At 45.4% G+C, this 23860-nt stretch overlaps 1 protein-coding gene across 1 annotated transcript; it reads right to left on the reverse strand.

Moving 5' to 3' along the window:
* Positions 1–1766: 1766 nt before the first annotated feature.
* LBHD2 (LBH domain containing 2) lies at positions 1767–23652 on the reverse strand. Its single transcript, XM_027637993.1, has 5 exons — positions 23521–23652; positions 14225–14325; positions 10101–10191; positions 6151–6358; positions 1767–5025 (listed from the first exon to the last, which is right to left on the reverse strand). Exons 3-5 carry the CDS (start codon positions 10188–10190, stop codon positions 4949–4951), a joined length of 375 nt encoding a protein of 124 aa, XP_027493794.1. The 5' UTR covers position 10191; positions 14225–14325; positions 23521–23652; the 3' UTR covers positions 1767–4948.
* Positions 23653–23860: the final 208 nt, after the last annotated feature.

Here is a 23860-nt window from a genome sequence, read left to right on the forward strand (position 1 = left end):
TTCAATTTTTTTTTTTTTAAGAAAGAAAAAAACAAACCAAAAAAAGAATATCTTAAAATCCTAATTTTCCAGAACTGAGTGAATTTAAACTATGGAGAGTTACTGTCTCTGAAATGAAAGCCATAATATGTGTTCAAAGACAGAGGAGAGAAGGGTCTCTTGCATTAATTTGTGGTGGAAGCAGTGCATATGACATGAGCTTTTATAACGTAAACGTGAGGGATGTGCCATTTGTTATGGGAATCATGGCTCCCTGTGGCTGTCAGGGATCACCTTTCTCCCAAAAGAATTCACAAAAACACTGGATTTGGAAAAAACTAAAAAGATGATAAAAACACAAATTAGGATTGATTTAATTTAGACGTGACATTTTTCAGTTTAACATCATAAAAAAGTTCGTTTCATCTCTTACTGGTGGTTTAAATAAAAGTTAATTCCACTGAAAACATTACTCGCTTCTTTAGACAGGAGCATCAAGCAGAATACATCTAAAAGAAAAATTACTAAGCAGATGTCTGATTAAAAATAAATGAAAATGTCTCAAGTCAATGGAATAACCTGAGGATCCAGTGAATATAAGTTTATAATACAAATGTTAGGAGTAAGACAACAGTATTCCCACACTCATCCTCTTTAATTAATTACAGATAAACTCCCTATGCTCATTCTATTTAATTAATTACAGATAAACTCCCCCTGCCTTCTGACTCAAGGAAAGAGAACAGCTAGGACTCAGCACAGATCTCACAGCAACATAAAATAGGCACCAGTTGAAATTGCATCCTCTGGAGCCATCAGGTAGCACCTGTTGCATCCTTATGTGGCTGAACACCATACACCACACAGGAAAACCACAGGGGGAAGGGACAGTTCCTACGGAGGTGAGGAGAAGGGAGTGTCAGTCCCTTTGTCATCCCACCCTCGGAGTAACGTATGCCTGGACACGACATTTTCCATGCGTGGTGCATGGAAACTCCAGTACTGAGTGACATTAAGCATCAGGTTTGCAAGCCCCACGGTGCCAAAGCTGGGCTCACTGCCTCCAGCCTGGGATACAGCCAATTTCCCTTGCTGTGCCACCACTGCCCATCAGGCACAGCCCCACAGCAGCAGAGAACTGGCTTTGACCCCAAGCAATGCCTTTTGCTGTGCTGACTTGCCCATCTCAGCGAGCAGCAGCTGCTTTTTGAATGGGGTAAGTGAGATGCAGCCTCACCCTCCAGTTATCTGATCTTTTGCTTTTTGGTAACTTGACATTTGGGGAAAAAAATCAGTTGTTCAGCAGCAAGCTATCTCTGCCTCTCATCTTCTCTGCCACATGACCCTGCTCCCTTTGCACAGGGTATAGGTTTCCAGTAATGTGAGTTCCTGTTGGGCTCTACAATAGCCTTTCCAGAAAATGTTAAAAATGTGCATTGCATTAAAAGGTGAATGAAGATGAGTCAACTGGCTTGCTGCTAGCACAGCAAGGCAGGTACCACCAGGGTGAGCAGGGCAGAGGAAATCCCAAAACAGAAGCAAGGGGTGTTGAGCTGCCTGGTCTAGGAAGGGCACAAAAGAAAGAGACAGTGATGGCAACTGCCATTGGTGTAAACCTGAATTTATCTGTGTAGGAGCATGTGCTTGGAGGGCCTGGGTGAGGATTTACATGCCACAGGACGAAGGCAAGCTTAGAGTGGGCTTTGTTCCCTGTACTGGTGGTAGGACACCCCCCACCACAAATAACCCTTTGCATTTTTGAACCAAGAAACTGTGGATACAACCGCTTCTTCCAATCGGTCCAGTATAGGCATTTAATAGGCTAAATGGTGTAATACATCTACAGGACATACATTAGTTGAGTATTATGTACAGGTGGCATTTTACAAAATTAGAAAGAACTGAAATAGAGCAAAATCCAACAATGTCTTACTCCATAAAACTTCCTTTCTGCACTACATGAAGTATTCTACAAGCCAGACTAGAAAAATATGACCGAATGTTTTTTTTTTCTTTTTGGTTTCTACAAAGCTTTTAATCCAGAAAAAAATACAAAACAACTATTGAGTTTATTAGAGAGACAACACTTGCACACAGACAAAGTAAGTGGACATTCATAGACCTGCAAGTTCAATAAATAGGGCTTGTTTGTATAAAACAATTTTCTCTCTATCTTGCTCTCCTGTTTTCGGGCCTCTGGCCCATGTTCAGAAAAATAAAAATGGGAGGAGGAGTTTGGCTTTGCATGGATGTTAAACTGAGGCCACACAGCTTTAGGACAAAGCTTTAGTTTGAAGCAACCACTTCAGGTAAAATAATTCAGGGGAGAAGTGCAAAAGAGGGGAAAAGAAAAGAGAGGAGTAATTAGGCTGGAAAAAGGAAATCTGGGATTTCTATATGGGCTGTAGCTTTACATACATGGATGAAAAAAAGTAGTGCTGCTTGCATGGTGTGTTTTCAGGGTGTATGTAGAATTTTGTTGTTTCTTTGGGAAACTTGTTTAGGGAAGTGCCATTGACCTCAGGTGGAAATAGGATAAGGGCCATCCAGAGCAGGAAGGGAGGGAGCGTCTGAAAGCAGATAGAGAGCACATAAAATTGAGGGAAGTGTTTCAAACAACTGGTTTTCCTTTTATAAAGCGAAAAGCAAATTAAGTGATATGTCTAACGTCATTCCTCATGGAGCTGGGCAGATGCAGATTGGAAGGAAATCACAGAGCTAAAAATATGTCGTCACCACTGTTGTTTTCTCCCCATAGCTTTGTAAAACTTCTTGACATTCGATGCAAAAGCAGCATTGAAAGAACACCTCCCATCAGCCTGGCCACCTCGCCAGCATGGCTCTTCTCCTGCCCATGGTGAATTCAAGCTGGTGACCTCCCCTCATTGCTCCACTGCTACCCCAACATGTAGCTTGAGCTTGTTCTTGCTTCATTGGCTCTGTCAGAAAACTGTCACCAGTGAAGGGTGTGATAGCAGCCAGATTTAGGAGGTGCTCTTGAAACCTTCAGTTACTCTGGTGAAATTCAGTGCTCTGACCAGAATCCCACTCACCTGACAAAATAATTCTGTGACAGTGTACTCAAGAAAGTCTACATCAAGAATGCAAAACAAATTGTTATATAGGTTGAGAGAGCAAAGTTTAACTTAAGTATCACATTATACTGTACTACACTGCTTATAAAAAGGGTCCTAGATCCCAAACACCCCAAAGAATGAGCTATAGTTTTGTACATAAATTAATGTTGCTTTGAAGTAAAATAGTCTCTTCCCTTTGTATTAAACATTCATTGCACAGAATTCTTTGTGAGTAAATATATTAAATTTGGTTGCTAAGAAGTTATAAACTTATTAATACATCTGGCCAGTAAATTTTATTGACCATCACACAATTAAAAGTTGCCATTAGAGAAAATTATTACTGGAGAAAAGAAAGCACTTGGAAGTCAACTTAGAAGTTAATGCTGGAAGGAATCCTGTTACTTCATTCCATCTACAGCAAGCGGCTTCTTCTGGATGCAACATTAATTGGAAGTACAGACCCCATCCAGCCCTGCAGAGACGGAGAAAGCCAACCTCACAGCTTACGGGACACTCATCACCGACACAGTTAAGTCCCTCTGAGTGCACACATTCTCTACCCCCACCAGCACCATCCAAAGGGTTTTGAGCTGAGATAGATACTTCTCCTGGGACACTGGGAGGGAGTCTCTTGGAGGTTCCCGTGCAGGAAGGGGTTCACATCTGTCAAAATGACCCCCAAATTCCCAAGGAAAATCCACTGGAGGCCAGAGGTGTCCACAGACAGCTTGTCCTCCTGTGAGCTCTGGGCCCCAGGAGGTGACTATGCATCCAAAGCCAAGGGAGCTGTGAGGGTATCCCTTGGCATGTGCGCTCCCACCAGCAGTGCCACTGGGGCAAGAGGGAGGCAGGTGTTTGTCCCACCACTGCAGCTCTCCTCCACCCTCTCCTACTGCAGGTGGCTCAGGGGGAAACCTGAAGCCAGACAAAATGAAGGACAGGTTTGGGATGTGCTAGGGAGCTCCTGCCACCTACCCCCTACCGCTGCCCAGCTTGGGTCGGGAGAAGAACAGATGCATCTCTGCACTTGGGTTATACACCAAACATACCAAAGAAGAAATGTCACAACAATTTCTATTAACAAGGTGGAACAAAACCAGCCCTGGGGGGAGCAGGAGCCATCTCATTGGCTTTAAGGGAGGGAAGTGCTCCCCATCTGGCCTGAAGCGTGCACGAACAGCACGATCCACCCAACCAAGCCCACCCCAGACAGCCCCACTCCACAAACACCAGCGACTAGCTCATCGTTTCATCAATGTACAGAGAGAAAGCGCTTCCAAAAGGCATCAGCCTTACTGAAAAGGCAGCTAAGGAAAGGCTGGTTCATCCAAATTTGCCCAGGTTAGCCAAAGGGAGAGAACTGCTCTGGGCTGCCCCGGGGCGGCAGCCAGGAGGCAAACCTTGCCCTTGCATCTCTATACAAAAGTTACAAAATCAACTGGTGACATTATATTACATCTATTGTCCATAATATCACAGTGCTAGTTTTAAATGGCTAAAAAAAAAAAGAAAGGTTTTAGATTTAAGACATCCTTCCTGTAGAAACGCAATACCTTTGTCCTGCTGTTGATATCTGAAAGCAGCCTTTCTTGAAAAAGGTAAAACCAATGCAATGCACTAATTGAAATGAGGAGCATCTTTTCCTTGACAGTCTCATATTTCCTAACACATCCCACTGCTTCCCAAGGGAAAATTAAACAAATAGTATGAATCCCAGCCTGAAAATCAAAATGTTAAAAGAACAGTTCTAAAGCCCAGACACTTCTTTAGGTACTAACTAAATAAAACCCTTGCAGATTTAAATACAGATTACTTTGACATGTCTTCAGAGTGTGTTAGCTTTCCAACAACATTCACAATGAAGTTTCACTTCTGAGGCCATGGAGTTCCTATTCATGCTCTTCAGTTCTGCTTTCCAGGGTGTCTGTACTGTCTTCCACTTCTTGAGCTGGGTGTGCTAAAGTATCTGCAAAGAAATGGCTCGTCAGTATTTATTTCCCCAGACAGGTCCAACCTTTGTTTGATTCCCTGCTCCACCCAGCAGTTGATCCATTAGGGTGATTAGACCTGATACAAGCATTTTTCTCTGCTTGCAAACCAGTAGTTAAACCTGGAGTAGGGAATTCTGAGTGCATCACAGTCTGACTTTACAGAAAACTTGAGACCTCAGGTCAGATATTAGAGAGGTGAGGTGATCCCTATGCATAGCCACTGCCACAGGAACACTACCTGCTGTCTGAAATCTGCTCAGACTGTCATAATGAGTTTAACAACAATGCACAAAACCAGCACAGAGGCCACGATGTGCAACCTGGAGGTCAGAAATAGATTTGGCTCGTGTTTCTACTTGAGTGATCAAACTCTGTGGTTGTCACCACCCAGAAACACCAACTGGAGTAGCAGGTGATTTTACACTTCAAGACCATTTGTCAACACCCCTTTGAAGGGAAGTGAAGGTGCATCTTGCACCCCATCTCCTGGCTGCTGTGTCTGGGCACTTGGGTGGCAAATGCTGGTTCACTGAAATGGAAACCGGGTCAGTTTTCAAGAGAAAAGGATAGCGGCTGAGATGAAAAAAAAAAATAGGAAACAAATAGATCAGATCCACACTGGAGCACTCCCTGTGCAAGCTACAGTCCAACAAACTCTTATCTTTAGCCATATTTACCACTGACATATTTACAGTGACACTGCTAGTCATAGCTACATGTCTATGAGCTCCTGCTGCACTAACACACTCCTGAGACATCACAATGCTTCAAAAATGTGCAGCTGTTAAACACTTTGCTTCTAGGATAGGAGACAGGGAGGTAGATACGTTATTGACCAGGATTTCTGTTTCTGAGTGTGAACTGCTAACGTGCAGTGAACTGTCTGTTGGCCATGAAAGTGGCTGAGGTGGATGAAAACACCATGTGCTTAAAAGCTACAAGGAAATTTTCAGTCCACAGGGCTCCTTCTCCAGTGTAAGTATTTCTGGACATCTTCAACTACCTGCAGTTCTTTGGTTCACTGTTAACTTCAGTGCATGGCATGGTCTGAAACAGCTATTCTCCTATGGGAAACAAGGATGAAAATTACTCATTCAGACCTTCCAGATCCATCTGCTGCTGCTGCTGCTGCTGCTGGACACAGACTCTCTGGTCACCATGAAGACCCTTGTCCTCTGCTGATTTCAGGTCCTCAGGAGGCCAGCGCAGCTCCCCGCTCTCCACCTCCCCGGACTCAGTCGGCTCCACCACGATCGAAGGCAGTCTTTTGGACAGCTTGGGGTACTTCTCACGTGAGTCTGGGAAGGCCTGGGGAGACATTTGGGGACATGTACATCAAAGCCTTGCCCAGGGATGCATATTCAGAACAAGCAGAGTACATCCTTTCTGCATTTGACATGCACTCACATGTCCCTTAAAAAAATCCTCTTCAAACTGCTGCAGGGAAACAGTCCTGCACAGGGAGGATTTCAAAAGCAGCTGAACCCAGATCCTTGTTGGACAAGCATGCATGCACAGGGGCTATAGATCTCATCATACTCTCCCCTGTATATTCTGTCCCTTCCTGAGCAAAGAACACACTTTGCTTGTCAGTGTGTTGAGCAGACAATTGCCTTGTGTGATCCAACGTGAGTAGTAAAAATGAAGACTTTGGAGACATAATTTTTTATGCTGCCAAACACTCCTGTTTCAATTCTGATGGGTTTTTAGGACACAGAAGTCATTGCTATAATGCTAACCTAAATGGCTGCTGCAGCCCTTCTGGCTGCTGTCCTTTCACTTTGATATAATATTCATGTCTTCTTGCAGTGACAGTTTATTAAGAAGCCACCATTCTGTAGGGCTATTTTGTGTAATGTGAAACACTATATTTTATGATGCATTCATGCAAAACAAGGAGCCCCAGAGATGATTTTTACACAGAGAATGGTGCCAGCTGTTTATTTTCATTTGTCACATTGAAGCTGCAGGTCAAACACTACACCGTGGTTAGAGCTTGAAGCTGAACTAGGTCTTTTTAGTGAAGGAGGTTGTAACATGTAAAAGTGCTTTCCCGTTTTCAACATTGCTGGATCACTTAAATCTCTCAGGGTACTTTGTTTTGAATTGGGTTTTTTTCTGGTTTTTTTTGAGAAAAATCATTCCAGCCCCTCCAGGACATTTCCGTGAGAAACTCTGTTGTTGCCTCACTGAAACCTTATCTCCTGGATTCTCAAACTTCTGTATACCTTAGCTAACAAGCTGCACATCTCTCAGTGCTAGTTGAGTTTTATTTTTATTTTATTTATTTTATTTTAATTGTAACAGTAAAATCAAGATGCATGCAAGGGGATCAAACTAGCAGTTGAGAGCAAGAACAATCCCAGTTTAACTTCAGATGCTGCCACAGGTTTGCTGTGTGCTGGTGGGAGCCTCCCCATACACCTGCAACATATTCACCACTGAATCTGGGTCTCTGGTTAGACCAAACACTGCTGGTTATGTGAGCCAGTCTCAGCACAGCTCCCGCTACGAGCACAGGTAGAAACATGCAGATATTCCCTAACCACCACAAGAGTGGGCACATCCCCTAGGACACTGACAGGGATCTGGGGATGTCATAACCCACTGGAGGTGTTTGCTCCATGGTTTTTGAAACCTTCCTTCATGCAGCTGCACTCCCTAAGAGCCTGGGGTTTAGCTGTCCCACTTAGCACCACAGCTAGCATGGGGAGGCAAGCCCTTGGGAAGGGCTGTGCTTCTAGGAAGAAGCAAGCACAGTTTTAATACTGTTGGGATGTCTGTATCTGACTTCTGGAGATGGGGAAGGACAACAAACCTTATCCTCAAGCCCTCACTCCCCATAGTAGCATTCATGACTTTTTGCAAATCCATACAAAGGTGAGAAATGTTGTGTATTACTGTTAGTGTTGCAAAGTGAGATACAATTAGGAAGAAATTTCTTTTGTGAGAAAGCCCCTTCAGTACAACTAGACCAAGTGAATCACTGAAGGTAAACCTTTCTGATGCCTCCCTGAGCTGCACTCACAGGGTATAACTCATCCTGACCAAGCAATGCCACTCATGCTGCCTATTAGAAAAGTTCCTCCCAACTTCCCATTACACAGCCTCCACCTGACCTGTTTGTAATTTGAAAAGACATTTCCATGGCAGCTGTCTTGACTGGGAGGAATTTTTAATAAGTGTCTAATACAATCCTGCTGTTTCCAAATATGAGACAAAGTAAAATCTCCTTGGCCGAGACAGGACCAGAGATGCCCCTTGGGACCAGTGCACTGCTCTGCAGAACCACAGAGCCCAGATCCCTGAGCCTCACAGCTCATCTGGCAGAAAATAACCATAAAATTAGGGGCAAATTGCTGAATTTCCTCCCATGGCTGCACATGCAGGTGACAGTGACCTCTTCCCCTGCCTGCTGTGCAGCCTGTTCTGGTGGCAGAGGGCTGCATGACAGCCACCCCATCCCAAGCCTGCTGGTAAACCCTGGATGGGAGATCCAATACAACAAAAATTCTGCTTTTTCATCTGCTTTCTGAGGCCTGAGGAAACGAAACAGAAAAATCTAAAAATGTGCTGAGAGTTGATTACTACGGTTGCAACAAAATTTAGGAAAGGCACCTGTGCGGCCTCAGCCTGACTATTTTTGTTTGTGTCATCCTCATATGGTCTTTCCTCACACCAATCACATAATTTTTTTTTCCAGCAGAACCCAGTATTTACCATGTCCCTCCAGGAATGAGTCAGGACTGGCAGGAAGCAGAGCTGCCTGTCGGGCCTCACTGTGTTTTTCTGCGGAAGCTGGAGTGTATGACAAGTGGGCAGGAGACTGCAGGAAAAGAAGGACTAGTCTCCTGGACAAAGTGCTTGGAAGTTGCTGGAAGAAGCCTGCTTTTCCCACTGAGTCACTGACTTTGCACTACATCTCATTTCTATTTGATTTTTTTTGCCTTAGGTGGCCACCACTAAAGTGTGGATGGTAGCACCTTCTTCCAGAGGTGAAAGGTAAAGGGAGCTGGGGGAAAAACTCTGGAGCAAATGATCAGAGACACCACAGAACAGCCCTGAACACATAGGTGGAGCCAGGGCTGGGACAGAGTTTGTGCAGCATACACTAACACAACACTGAAAACCTGGAACTCGGTGAAAATGTGCTCCTTACGTGAGCAGCATTTATCCTGTGCAGTTGCTGAGGCATGGGAAAGCCTTTGGTATGCTCTTTAATTGCACGAAGGCTTTCATTACATGCACAAGTGATCCAAGTGGAATTTGCAAAATTTCAGTTCTGACTTCCTTGGCTTTCAAATCCTTGATTTCCACCTGGAATAGGCTGCTCCTAGAGTAGTTTTCTGAGTCTGCTTTCAATGTTACACCTTGTGTAGAGGAGCAACTCAGGTCCAACCAGAACACATTTGGGTGTTTTGTTCCTGATAGTGACACAGAATCATGAGCACAACCACAGAGAGCAAACTGGGATGTGGGAGCTGTCACAAAAGGGGCTTGGGACATCGTGATCCACCCTGTTGGATTGAGCACCATGGGCAGGTACACGAGTGGGTGTCTGAGACTGCCTGGGGACACAAAATGCTCTTGCACCTGCCAGCAAATAGCCCTGACCAGTGCTGCTGCTATGATGCCACAGCCATTTATGTGAATTACTGCCCTAAAAAGGGAGCTCCCCCTGAGCCTGAGGAAACTCAGCTTATTACAAGGATGCTGTATAAAAGCTGGCTATGGCACAGTACTGTCTGGATGTCTTCATTGCACAACAGTTGCTCAGATCTGAACTCTTGGTGACAAACAGCCTCTTTGCCTGCATCCCTGCAGGATCCAGGCATCGCTGTCACTGTGCCCTGCAGACCTGACAAAACACTCTTGCCAAACTTCTACCTTTTAATAATAAAACCTAAGTGGGATGAAACATGTATTTCAGGGCTTGTTTTTCTGGCAGCTGTTCTCTACAATTCAACATCTACGTCTATGACAGTTATTGGTTGCATTAAATTGGTTTTGATAAGCAATTCGGGATACTTTCCAGTTCTGCTAAAGTTACCTGGCTTGAAGGGCCTCCTTCTTCCTCAGGAGTCTGGCTGAGTGCGAATTCCTCCATCACTGGTTCTCGTGTGTTCATCACCTCTGTCATGCTGTGAATATTAAAATGGAATGGGAATACTCAGCTCACGTACCATGGAACAGCAGAGAAGACCCCAACAGAGTCCCAAAGTCAACAGCTGGAAAGTGAGAGTCCTCCAATTTTATCAGTACCCAGTTTATTACTGATAGATGAGCTCAGAAATTGCATCTGTTGACAAAAAAAACTTACTAGTGGAAATATCAGCCTTGAATTAAATTCTTATTCTGATTCTTCATAATGTCTTCAATATTCGCTCTTCCCAGATGTCTATTCCATTTAGTCATGAGCCAGCACTTCTTTTTAAACTGTTAATTCCAGACAAACCAGCTGTATTGGTGTCTAAGGACCAGATTTTCAATAGTCTTTACTCGCCTGAGTGTTCAGAGAGGTGTTGAGTGGGATTTTCAAATGCATCAAGGAATGTTTGGCACCTAAATCTCACTTAAATCAGGGACTTAGGAACCGAAGCTGCTTATGTGCCCACTAGGCATTCCCCTGTGCCATTTGGCACCCAAGGCACTACAGTGCTGGCCCTTGAGCTTGCCTTGTTCTGCTGGGCCTTGCAGCACTCCAGAGCAGAGGGACAAGAACCGGCTGCAGCCCTCGCTGCAGGGAGCTCAGCCCAGCCCGTGCATGGGTAGCTGCACATCTCTATGGCATTAGGATTTTCCTCACATTGCAATTTATAGCTACCGCATTCTACCGGAAAATATGAGGATGCCTGAGAACTCCAGAGTGCATATTAAGTGCGTAGGAGCAAACAGAGCCTGACCCACTCTGACCTAGAGACTGAAAGGGCCACGTTCATTTTAAATGTGAATATATCAGCCCTGGATAGATTTGGCAGCGGCCTTTCACTCTCTTTAGTTGGCATTCATCAGGTAGAGCAGTTAGTGGCTGCTGGAGCCTCCTGCAGCACGCAGAATGTAGGCATCATCAATTACACCGCCCTGCCACCTGCCACAGCAAACACCCCTTTAGGCACGACTAAATGCTACCATTAATTCTGGTCCCGCTTCACACACAAAAGCCTTCTTTGTAAAGGCTGCTCATACCGAGAAATGCCAACTACAACATCTTAAGGATAACTTGTTTCAGGCTTACATTACCAATTATTCCACAAAACTAAATTTTACAATATCTGCAATTACTACAAAACCCTTCACAATGACTTTAATTAGCTGTAGCACGGAGCAGCACGATAGCACAAAGACTCTAACTCCCACTGCATCGTATTTAAAAAAGAGCACGGCAGACCCAGAAGACGCTTGAGCTCAGCTGTGGACCAGGACCCAAGCCCTTAGGCACCCATCAGCTTAGGGAAAAGCCCTGAAGAGACAGCCTGGGACCCAACCAACACTGAATTAATCCACACACTTCCTGGTACACAGACATGCACACAACAGGAGAGCAGAACCAGGCTCTGAAACTTCACAAAAGGCTGAACCAAACCCTGATCTGGGCACCCCCCAGCTTACGCAGCCTGAATTTTCCCACAACCATGGCACAGTAGAAGAGGGACGGATTCTGCCTGCTAGGAAGAGAATTTTGACTTCCTGCCCTTGCTTGGACCTGTACCACTCCCCAAGGACACCACAAACCACCTAATCAGTAAAATACATAGATTTTTCTGCACACATGCTTTTATTCTTGAAGCATCCAACAGGCCATACCACTGGGCACCTGTGAAAAATAACACTGAGGGAACAGTGATCTGAAATGGGAGACCCCTTCCCAGGGTGGTGACTGTGGGGTCAGCTGTGCCAGCCGTTCTTACCACACAGGACAGCTCTTAAAGGAATAAAGATGTGCCCTTGAACAAAAAGAAAGTAGCACTCCCTCCAATACCTCCTGCCTCTGATCACCCCTGGTGCTCATGCCGCTCTTGCCTTTTTTTTTTTCATTCTAGTCCTGGTCTCTTCCTTGGTCCCAGAGGGATCCTTTTGCATCCCTCCTGATGCCCCTCCAGTGCTGCCTCTGCAAATGACCTCACTAGGCAATAGCAGGACTGTGCTCTCCCAGCTGAACTCTTTGGGAAGAGTTGGTTTGGGGGGGTTTTCACACCATGTGTTGGCAGACCCAGTCATGAGCCTGGAGGAGCACTGGGCCCATCACTCTGACCATGCCCAAGATGCATGCACACCTTTCTTTTGGCATCCTTTTTGGGGTTCGGTGCCCCATTGCGAGCTGTCCTGGATTGCAGGGAAAGGGAAATTAAAAAGTGTGTGTCTAGATGGAAATAATCCTGGAGCCTTTGTGTGGGGTCAGTATTTATGAAGTGTGGGTCTTGGCAACAACAGATAAGACATGTCCCACTGCTGTGTGTCCCAAGGGTTGGTCCCTGCTAGCCAGCAGCAGACTCCAGCAGTCAGTCATAGCTGGCTGGTTTATTTTAGCAGCCTTTCAATGCATAGCAAGGGTTTACAATGTTTTTCTGTCCTTGTTCCATGGGACATTAGAGATATACATCCACACATGCACTGTCAAATGTGTCATATGAGCTCAAAGATGTTGTTAAGACCTCACAAACTTCTATTATTGAGCAATAACAGGCTCCGTGCTTCCCTAAGACCACATTATACCCTGCAGATTATTTCTAAATGACAAAGACAAATGATTCGGGCTAGAAAAATGGTGACAGTCCTGCCAGTGTTACAGCAGATGCCTCAGTGAATCAGCTCCCAAGCTGTTGAAGCCCAGGCCATTTCACAAAATCTGTGCAACTTAAGGCTTTGATTGAATAGGATGGCAGAAGTGATTGTACTTGATGTGTTTCAGAAAAGAACATGGGGCCATGCAATTGGTAAAATAATTAGGCTTTAACTGGAATAGATTAATTGTTCCCAGTCTCCACTTAGAAACACTAAAGGAATGCAGAAGAATCTATATGGGCTGTGAAAACAGTGATGCTTCTAACAAACCTAACTAGGTGTTTAACATTAAAAATAACTAATGCAAAATAATTGTGAATGCCGCTGCAAATCTTTCACCTGAAACTTCAAAATCATTTGTAGAACATCACTGAACTGTTTATAAACCCACATAACCTGAAAAAAGGGGCTTGGTGCTGCTGCTTAGGGCTTTTTAAACTGTCATAAGGTTCATGTGCAGAATTTTTTACTTTTCAGCCAGTGTTGATGGGAAAATATTAAGCCACTTTTAGTGCTGCTTTTATGTGAAATATACTAACATACAACAGAAAAGTGGGTGATACAAACAATTATAATAACTACAGCTCTTAAATTCGGTCTTGCATTCATTTTATGTATGATAGATGCTGGTATCACCAATGACATACAGTAGCCATAGTGATGCAAAACAAGGCAATAAATAGCATTTACAAACAAAGAATAAATTCTGTTCTGGTAGATGAGTCATCTACTCTGAACCTTAAAATTCTTGTGGCAGTGAATTAAGAGATACATTACTTCCCCTAGGTTAAATTAAGCACAAATATACCAATTAGGAGAAAAAAAAGCAAAATCTCTTCTTGCATTTCTGTGAGAAAACTACATTTAGAGAAGACTATCTTAAATGCAAGTGCTACAGTTGCAAACCCACATTATGTTGATCTTTTCCAGAGGCATGGAGGAAATGCAGAGCTCGCTTTCTGCTGCTTGTGATGGCACTAACAAGGTCAGTAACATACAGAGCAATATACAGGCTGACAAGTGCCAAACCACCTCCCATGAGAAAGTGCTCATTTTTATTTTAGTTTTTGAACAGAGGGCAAAACTGACCTGTGAAATTCCTGGGGGCAAAGCAGCATTTGAATGAAAACCAGCTTCGAGACTCAAAAAAGTGCAGCACTTATGTGGCTATGGAAAATAGGCAGGTTGTGTGATGCTAGCAAGGATTTCCTTAAGGAGATGGGAACCAACACATTTTATGGGACGAGCTAAGCCATGATTTGGAAGAGCTGTTACCCAAAACAAGAGTCAGTTCTTGACATGCACCAAACTGAGGTCTGATCCTGGACGGAGCACGAGGCTCTGTAGAGGATAAATGGAAGTAGAGAGCAATGACAGAAGAGAGCACGTTACCTTCAATCACATCAACGGATGTCGCCTCCAAAAACTGTCCTTGCTGCAGGCGCTTGCGTCGCTGATGAAGTGTCCCGCAAACTGTCAAATCCTAAAAGTGCCTGAAAGAGACAAACACAACAGAGTCAGAGCATGTTACCAAAGGGACAACGCTGGCAGGGACTGGTGTGAAAGAGTACTACCAAGAGCTTGCTGCAGAAACTCCTGCTGTCAAGGTCTGTATCATTTTCTATGCAAGATGGGATTTGATCTCACTAAGGACAAAGCTCAGAGAGCACCTTGCGAATTACTGAGTCAATTAATGTTCCAAACCCATTCAAAGCTCTTAGCTGAAATAGCTCGCAACCTGACTCTTTTTGTGATGCTAAACCTTATTCCTTAGAGTGAGTTACACAAAAACTGCTGAAACTGGGACACTCTGAAATTCTCCCATACAGAAATTTTAATGATAGCTGGAAAATTAGAAAATAAAAATATATTCCCATATCTGGCAGGATTGGTTTGTTTAGTGAGACACAGTTCAAAACATCAAAGAATGAGATTCCTGCTCAAGAAGCTACTGGTCAAGACACAAAGAAGACAACATATGCTGAAAGAAGGATACGTTAAGATTACATTACTGCATGGTTCTTTCAGAAGTCACAGGAGAACTGATTTTTTCAAAGGTCTACTCCAATTTGAAGGTAATACTTTGACTGGTATCAGGACAGGGAGCCTGCTGAGCAGAGGTGAGGATCCCACCATTTCAAACTGTGAGTCACTGATTTCTGATGACTTCTCTGTCAGAAAGCCTTAGCTGAAAAGCTTGAGGAGTTACAGTGCTGAAATATAGTCAGTATCTTGGCCAGAGATGATTTTCTGAGAAATTTGTTTAGCCCTACAGCTTTCCAAATATATATTCATGCCAGCCACAGCTATTTCCTTGGATGGGAAAAAGGTGTTTTCAGTGAAGTGAATGGCACTAGTGTATATATTTTATATCCTCCAGTGGTTTGGATTCCAGCCCAAATGATTAAACAAATCTACCTGCTCTGGAAGCCTACCAAGATTTATAACACTGGATTAACTGCACACTGACTTTATTCAAAAACAGTGAGAGACGAAAAATTGAGCATAGCATTCTGGAGTTTCTTCTCATGCCACAGGCCATGGTTATTGCAAATTAGAGAAGCAGGAAATCACTTCTCCATCCCCAGGATTAAATTCAGAAGGTTTAATTCTTGTCTGGCAATTTTCCTTTCTAACCAATGACCAAACCAACTTCAGAGAGGCTAATGTTTTGTCCCTTAAAAATTCATGACTACATTCAATGCTTGTCTCTTATGAAAACGAGATAGCATCTGATATCATGTTATCCAATACTCTGGGAAGAAGATTTTTATCCCACTACCCATTACAAAATCTCTGTTTTTAAACCTACGAAAATTCCACATGAACTTGTCTACCTTCAATGTCTCCTTCAGAAAAGACTGGATGTCATAAGAACAATTATTACACTGAGTCACCTGTAAATGAGAGACAAAAGGGTGTAAGAGATTACAAACCAGGCACCACATGGCCACTGGTTGGAATCCAGGCCAGGCCACTTGCTATTTAGAGATATCTTCAGATGCCTGGTTAGTAGCATATAAGGATCCATGCAGTACTGAATGAACTAAACCCACATCTGTTGCTTTCCAGTCTCAGCAAAGGACTTCTGGATTGAATTGACCCAAGCCCAATCCCCTCTCCAGTGTTTTGGGCAAGTCTCTCCTATGGTGCTACTGTGCTGGAGAGGGGACATCAGCCCCTGGTGCTCAGCACTTGAAAGCTGTAATAAAAAGAAAATCAATTCAGGACTGCAGCAAGAAGTCCCTTATTCCAGCCCCACAGCCATATTTAAAAATAGAAAACCTTCTTCCCAGTCAAGATTGTTGTAGAGTTCATTATTTCCAGTGTATAGAACTACCAGAATGCACTTAATCTCTGAAGAGAAAATACTCACTTTACCTGCCTAATAGATGTGATTACCTTCTTTGGCTGACACTAGAGGAAACATAAACTAATACCTTTCCTCCTGTGATACTGCTTAATCTTTTAAAAACAAGGCACAGCTACTGAGACCATGCAACAAATTTTACTGTAATGGAAACAGTCTGGAAATTACTCAAGTAAAGCCTTTCTCTGCTTATCTCTTCTTGTCTCTTCTCACTTTTATACACCTTTTCCTTCCAGCCCAGAGCCCACTTGCTCAATGCACCCTCTCCCAACCTACCTATCTTCTGCCACCAAAATAACTTGCCCTCCTTTGCCTCAGCTTGATAATCACCTTCTTCTCTGGCTCCAGGAGTACCAACACAGCTGTGCTGCCATTAACAGTGATCAAGTCAAGTCTCAGAGACCAGTGACACTGCCTGGCCACCCCTACTCTGGGCTTGCAGAGCCCTGCTATACCTCCCAGCAAAGAACAGTTGATTTAGGGACTACTCCAATGAGTTAGTCATGTCTTGCCTCTTTGGGAGCCGTAGCACCAAGCAAGGTAATCATAAGGGAACTGTTTTCATCAGTGAAACCAATCAACACTTCAGTGGTGGACCCCTTGCCCAGACCAAAGGCCCTCAGCCCACACAAAGGGATGGATTTCCACCTGTGCTGCTTGCCATGGGTCACAAACCCAGGCCCACAAAGGTGCTCTCTGGGCTTCTCTCCCACTTCTCTCCCAGCGTCTGGAACACACTGCATGTTTGGAGCTTCGACATCCCAAGGACGCAGTCTGTCCTAGCAGCGTGGTTTCACAACGCACAGGAGAAAAACTGGCACGAGAAGCAGAAGCAGGATGTTGGGTAGCAGTTCTGGCCAGCCAGGGTGTGTGGAAAGCCCAGCCCTGCTCTCTCTCCTCAGATATGCCCGGCCTTGCCATGCAGGGAGAGGACTCCACCATGCACAGCAGCAGAGGTCCCTTTCTGGGATAAATCCACTGTGAATTGCAAAGTAGATGTTTTCAAGGCAAGCATGCTTCATTGGGCAAAACAGAAATAGGAACTGGCCACAGGTTGCAATCCTGGAAGCCCACAGATTGTCCACTTGATAAAGGAGCACTTTTCAGAGGCTCTGAGCCCCAAACCCTTCCCCAGCTGGCAGCAGCACCTCCCAAATCAAAGCACTTCTACTTAGAGATTCCTCCTACTCTGCAAGCATCACATCTCCCTGAGGTGCCCCAGTGTTGGAGACAATTGGGTGGCAGAGGGAGACCTGACCTCAGGGTGTCAGCGCTGGTGCTAGATTAGCAGGGACTGCAGGCTGGCCTCTTCCTCTCCTGGGCTTCCCAAATCAATCATTCCCCCACTAAGCAGTCATGGAAATATTATGATAACATCCAAACAATACCACATTGAAGGTGCACCTTCTAAAAAGTAAGTGTAGATAGGAGGCAGAAATTGGCCTTAAACCACTGCTCCACTAGCAAACCTATCATTTTCCTGGCACGTCAGAAACGGGAGCCGTCCCCTCCTTATTTCAATGGGACAATCCCAAGGGCTTTACCAGCCCTGTACTTAAATTGTGCTGGATAGACTCCCCCCATGTGGCTCTGCTGGCTCAGCCTCATGCACAGGAGCACCACAAAGACAGAGCTCCGGGTGCTCGCCCGCGCAATCACAGCGCACACATGGTTCCCACTGATTCCAGATAGCGCCTCAAACAAACCGGGAGTTCAGCCTTGGGCATCCGGGCCCCCCCTCGCCTCACCCCACCGCAGCCTCTGGATAAATGCAAACTTTCTTTCATTCAAGGAGTCAAGCCTTTGTATGTGCTACAAAAAGAAACCCCTGCTATTGATTACCAGGAAAATTGGGGCAGGGCGTGCACAAGAACGGCGTTAGGCAGGAGGAGCAATGATCTACTGCTTGCGTTCGGCAGAGTGGAAAATTTCGATGGGTCACAGTAAACCCTGCTCAGCAAGTCCCAGTAAACAAACAGGTCCAAGGAGGTTTTGCCACCTAGAAGAAGAAAGGGTTCCTTATTTGGGCCACTCTGCTGCAGTCAATCAGGCTGTCAGTTCAGCCGGGGTGGATGAGTGGGAGATCTAGGGCAGAGCTACAATTGTTGTGGTGGATGAAGCCATGAAGGGTGCACGTCCATGCAAGGAAACATCAGCTGGCATTTTCTAAGGCCAGGCACTTCTGTGGATCCAACTCTTCTATGTCTCAGTCTTCTGTTAGTGTCCTAGGAGGACAGAACTCTGGCTTAGACCCTTACTGGTGGCCTGGATCATGCCCAGTACCTCTGGATGGGACAACAGCTCCAGCATCTTGGCACAACCCAAAACAAGCACTTACCTCAGTTACACTCCACGGCCTCCAGTTTCTGTGACTGCTACTGAGCTCAGCTTTTGAACACTATGGATAGGAGCTTGGACAGGGCCTTTGTTTCTCCTGGATGCGCATTTGTAATGGATGCACTTTATAAAGTGTCATGGATTCCATGGGACCAGCAAAATGTAAATCACCGCATGGACCACAGAAGATAAATGTATGAACTCCTATTTAAACCTCCCACTTCTTTTTGGATGCAAATCTTTTTCCTAAGCAACTGAGAAAAGTGCGATATGTGTCAGAGTCTGGAGATTAGAGATCTGTTCCATTCCCTCCTTTCAGAAGCTCTTGTCTTTGGCCACCCACGCAGTACTTGAGTTCTGCTCTCCACAGGCCAAAGCTGCCTTCCTCTCCTCGGCAGCGTGTGCTCCACAGAAGATGTCGATCTCTCTCAGGAAGCAGTGAGATGAAATGACTCTCAAAGTGGAGGAGCAGGCATTTCAGCATGAGACACAGCACGTAGTTTGGGAGAGTGAAAAGGGGTAGGAGGCTGCTATTTCCAGACCGTGCAGCCTCTCACTGCTAACTTCATGGCAAGCTGCAGTTTTTACTGTTCCTGCTCCAAAGAAGTTACTGGGGTAAATATCACCCTGGGGAATTTCTCAAACACTCATCTGTGGACTACCAACAGTACAAAGCACTGGCTTTCAAAGGGCCAGTACTGGTAGATGACTCTAACTCAGCCTCTTCGACTCCTGGTGTTTCACAGTGAGGCATTAGGGAGGCGCTGTTCTTTGTATGTCCTCAGCTCTTGTAGCGCCATGGCTACACACAAACCTTGACTTCCGGTTTGCTGTAGTTGTCCAAGTTCCTACCGGCCCTCTTGGCAAAAAGGAGCTAGAAACTTGATTTGTAAATGGTCAAAGAAGAATTAAAAGGAACTAAAATGTGTCTGTGTTCAACTATCACAATTTTTAAAGCAATCTCATGATTTGGGAGATGATTCAACTCAAAGCTTTCTCAAATGATTTTTTGCAATGCTGTTTGCTATGGGTGCTGCCTTGGTGGATTCTTCTTTTTTTCTTTTCTTTTTTCTTGCCTCCTTTAAAGAGGTTCATTTATTTCAGCTCTTTGATCTCAGCACTAAACTACCTGAGTTTTCTCGTGAAAGATGCCACAAGGGATAGGTACGGCAGGGGAGAAGAGGGGGGCAGCCAGCCAGGATGCTCAGAGATAGGGAAGGGGAGCAGACAGCCAGGAAGAATGTGTAGAGCAGTGGAGGGAGGAAGAAGCAGAGCAGATGGGAAGAATGACTAAGCCAGCTCCTCTGAATGCTGGTAGACCTCGATATCGTGGAAATCTCCACAGAGCCTTCATGGAACCGTGTGCCAAGAGAAAGTTTGGATTTATTTTTCTAACATCAGATTCAGCAGCTAATTGATGTGAGAGGACCTCATTAAGAAAACAGCCCCATCAAAATTAGAGATAAGCCTCAACAAGCTGTTAAATGTTTTTAGACCTATCTCTTCTGGTACTTGCTGTGCAAATACTCTCTCATCTGAGAACCTGCTTTTGATATTGGAAATGCCTGCGCCAAGCAGAGCGATTCTGAGCTCTGCTCACACAGTGAACTTTGTGTTGGCTTTAATTTCTCAAAACAATCTTACAAAGCGAGCACCTTACATGTTACTCTACCATCCCTTCTAACTCAGAGCAATCGTTAGTAAAGGGTCTCAGAAAGAAATGGTTTTGTTTCTGAGATCTTCTCTGAAAGATGTTGTTTCTCTTATCCCTCATATTTCACACCACAATTGTCCCTCACCTTGCAGCACCCATGGGAACTGGTGGCAGATGAAAACTGGCTTCCTGTGCTTCTTTCTACTATTCCCTAGGTATGTCTGGATAGTCCTGAATCCATGCCACAGTCCCATGAGCAGATGAGAGGGGAAAAACATTTCAGAGCATCAACACAGAGTACTTGATTCTTAGATTGAAATGTCATGGGAAATGGATTGTGAAATTTCTGATGTCTTTCTGGCACTATGAAAGAATAAGTAGTCTATCACTGGGCTCATTTCTAGGTAAAGGAGTAGGATAAGAGGTTAAGTGCAGTCAGATAGAACAGTATTTATTTAAAAGATAAATTAATTCTCTCCTTATAACTTTGTGGAAATTAGAATACGGTGCTATCAGTGCTGTAACATGATACAATATCAAGCATTTCTAGAGACGTTAGAAAAGCAAATGAAGTAAAAGTGTTAAGATTAAAAAAAACCCAACCACACAAAAAACCCAGCAAACAAGAACCTACCAGACACTCTTAAGAGAATAAAGACAATGAAGCGACTATTAATATTGCCTCTTGGCAATTAAGAGCACAACCGTAGGTGTCATGACATCACAACCTAACACCAAATATGCAGCTGTTTTTTCTCCAGGAATTAAAACTCTGTCACCCAAATTGAATTTCCAAGCATGGGAAGTTGCCCCAGCCCAAGGTGGAAGATATGAGAACACTGTGTCCTATCACAGTAGGAATGGGCAAGACGGAGGATGAGGACAACACACAGCTAAAAATAAAGGAATTATTAAAAAAATTAAAATTCAGGGGTTTTTTTAATGAGTCATTAACACTGAAAGCAGATAAGCATTAACAAGGCTATGAGTCTTCCTGCCAACCAATTAACATTCACCTTCTGGATCTAGAGGTTTCCCAAATATTTGCACAGAGGCAGTTTATGCATGTGCCTGTCAGAGACAGAACTCAACTAAAAATTCAGGTCACATCTTACACAAGTTGCAGTGGTCTCAGCAAAGAAGCTGGACTTGGACTATTTTCTCCTACTCCCATGGGGATATGGGCACTACGAGGTGAAATGCTCTGGGATCAATCAATGAACCCTGATGAGAAAAGAGGACTGTCCTGATGGACCACAGCTTCTTCCACCACTGGTATGTGCTTTGCAGAGGACACGCTCTCTTCAAACCACGAAGGAGAGGTGGTCCCAGCCCCTGTGGACTTGCAATCAAAGAGGGAGAAAGGCTGAGATGAGATTTTAAGGACCTGTTGGTATCAATCAGTCTACTTCCTTGTACCTGAATATTATTATCTGGCAGCTCTCCTGGGGTTTGCAACAAAGCCTTCCCTTGAAGACTGAAAATGCAGGAAATTGATTATTATTCAGAATTTTCCAGAAAAAGTACACATTTGAGGAGCAAAGGGACGCACTATTGCTGAGGCAGATGCTAGTTTCCTTGAAGGCAGAGCTCTTCCTGCCTTGCATGACATAGGATCTGTCCCAGATCAAGACTTCTCTGACAGACCTCTCCGACATAGAAGTGGTTAAACAGGCTCAAACACAGGGACATAATTTCAGAAACGAGAAAGAAGGAACAATTTCAGCCTGTGACACGGTGGAGTTGGTACCTGATCTATGGAAAAGCCTGTTGCTTAATACAAAGAGATCATTGTGAGGAGGGAGGGAAAGTAGTGACTAAATTTGCACATTCATTTCTTCTGCTAAAGTAACGTACCAAAGACGTTGGAGGAAATTCCACCTGATTGACAAATTGTCAAGCTAGATTGGGAAAGCAAGGAAACTGGGTCAAGTCATTCCCTGTTTGCTTGTTTTCTCCCTGTAATCATAATGTTGCCTGTTTGCTTGTTTTCTCCCTGTAATCATAATGTTGACTCTGAAAACATGTTTTTAAAATGGAATATTAATTATCGAAATCCCGAGCTGTGAGCTGGATTCTTTTCTGGGCACAAAATTTGTTGCTCATTAAAACTAAGAGATGGAAAACACTGGCTTGAGCCTGGTTGTGTGTAGGCAGATTTTCCTGCTTCACCTTCCTTTACAGGCTACTAATAAGGAGGCATTGTGCAGCAAGCCAGGCTACAGGGCAGGTGTGAACACCAGCTCTGAGTCCTTCAGTAGGATGTGAACCTATAGCCAGAAGGGCTTCCATTGCTGTATTGACTGTACAATTGCAGTAAGGATCTCAGTCAGGAAAAGACTAATGGAAACAAATTTCTCTCTGTGTATTGCTTATTGTGGCTGGAGGGGTTAATGCTATATCCAGGCTAACCCAACTCCCCTCCACGACTGTAGCCATATTCAGAGATCTACAAACACGGCTCTGTCCCAGATGAAAAGAAAATTTTTGTGGTATGTTCATTTGGCATCTGGAAAATACTCACACCCCTTGCTCAGAGTGAAACATAGTCCTCATTTACAGAGCAAAGTAGGTTCTTTCATTCTCTAAAAGTAGTCCGATGTGTGGTATTTGCTACCTGATGGGAAATGCAGGATTTCAGTTTTCAGTTCATCTCGGCTGCAAGCAAAAGCATCATTGTCTTAAACTTGCGCTTTGTTAGCCGCTTCCTCGCCTCAAAAGTTGCCTTGGAAAAAAAACCCGGCATAAACGAATAGATGAGGCGATCGCAGCCCACAAACCAACAACTCCCTCAGCGCTGCGCTCATTCATCAGGATTCCTTCACGCAGCCTTTTCGGTTGGGTGATGATGATTTTTTTTAACGAGAACCCTTTTTTTTTTTTTTTTCAGTGAATTCTCTTTAACACCCTTTGCTCGAAAAAAACCCAAGCATCCGGAGAAACAAGCCGCGGCAGAGGCGCGCGTTCTCCCTCTCCTTCCCCCGTAACTCCCCGCAGCCGGGCGTGGGACTGACACCCTTCTCCCCGCTCCGAGCTCCCGCTCCCGGCTGCCGACCCGACCCGACGCGACACGACACGACACGACACGACCCGCATCGCACGGACCCGCAGCGGGACGGCGCTCCAGGGGCTCCCGTGCCCCGCCGCCGCCCCGCACCGCACGGACCGGACCCGCACCGACCGGACCCACCGCCCCAGCGCCCGGCTCCGCCACGGGCGGCCCGGCCCCCGCGGGGCTGCGAGCGGGGCACTCACAGGTGGCAGCTCTCCCCCTCTCCGCAGCCCCGCGATCCCGGCGGAGACCCCCCGCCCCTCGTCCCGGCTCACCGGCGGGGCAGGCGAGGCGAGGCGGCAGCCGCCCGCCGCCCATGCACGGCGGCAGAGGGGAGCCGGCAGCTCCGTCAGCGCGTCCGCATCCTCCCGGGCCGGGCGCTGGCACCGCCGCCGCGGCACCTCCCCGCCCGCAGACCGGCCCCGCCGCCGCCAGCGCGGGGAAACCACTCCCCCGGCAGCGCCGGCGGGGCGGTGCAGCCACGGCCCCCGGCTCAGCTTGGCTCGGCTCGGCTCGGCCGCCCGACGGGGAGGGGGCGCCGGAGGCCCCCGCGGTCCCCGCACTTTCTGCGGACACGCGTGGAACGACACGGCCCACCCAACCCCGACCCCCGCG

The sequence above is a fragment of the Corapipo altera genome, unplaced genomic scaffold (assembly GCF_003945725.1).
Source record: "Corapipo altera isolate COAL_440 unplaced genomic scaffold, ASM394572v1 23, whole genome shotgun sequence".
Lineage (NCBI taxonomy): Eukaryota > Metazoa > Chordata > Aves > Passeriformes > Pipridae > Corapipo > Corapipo altera.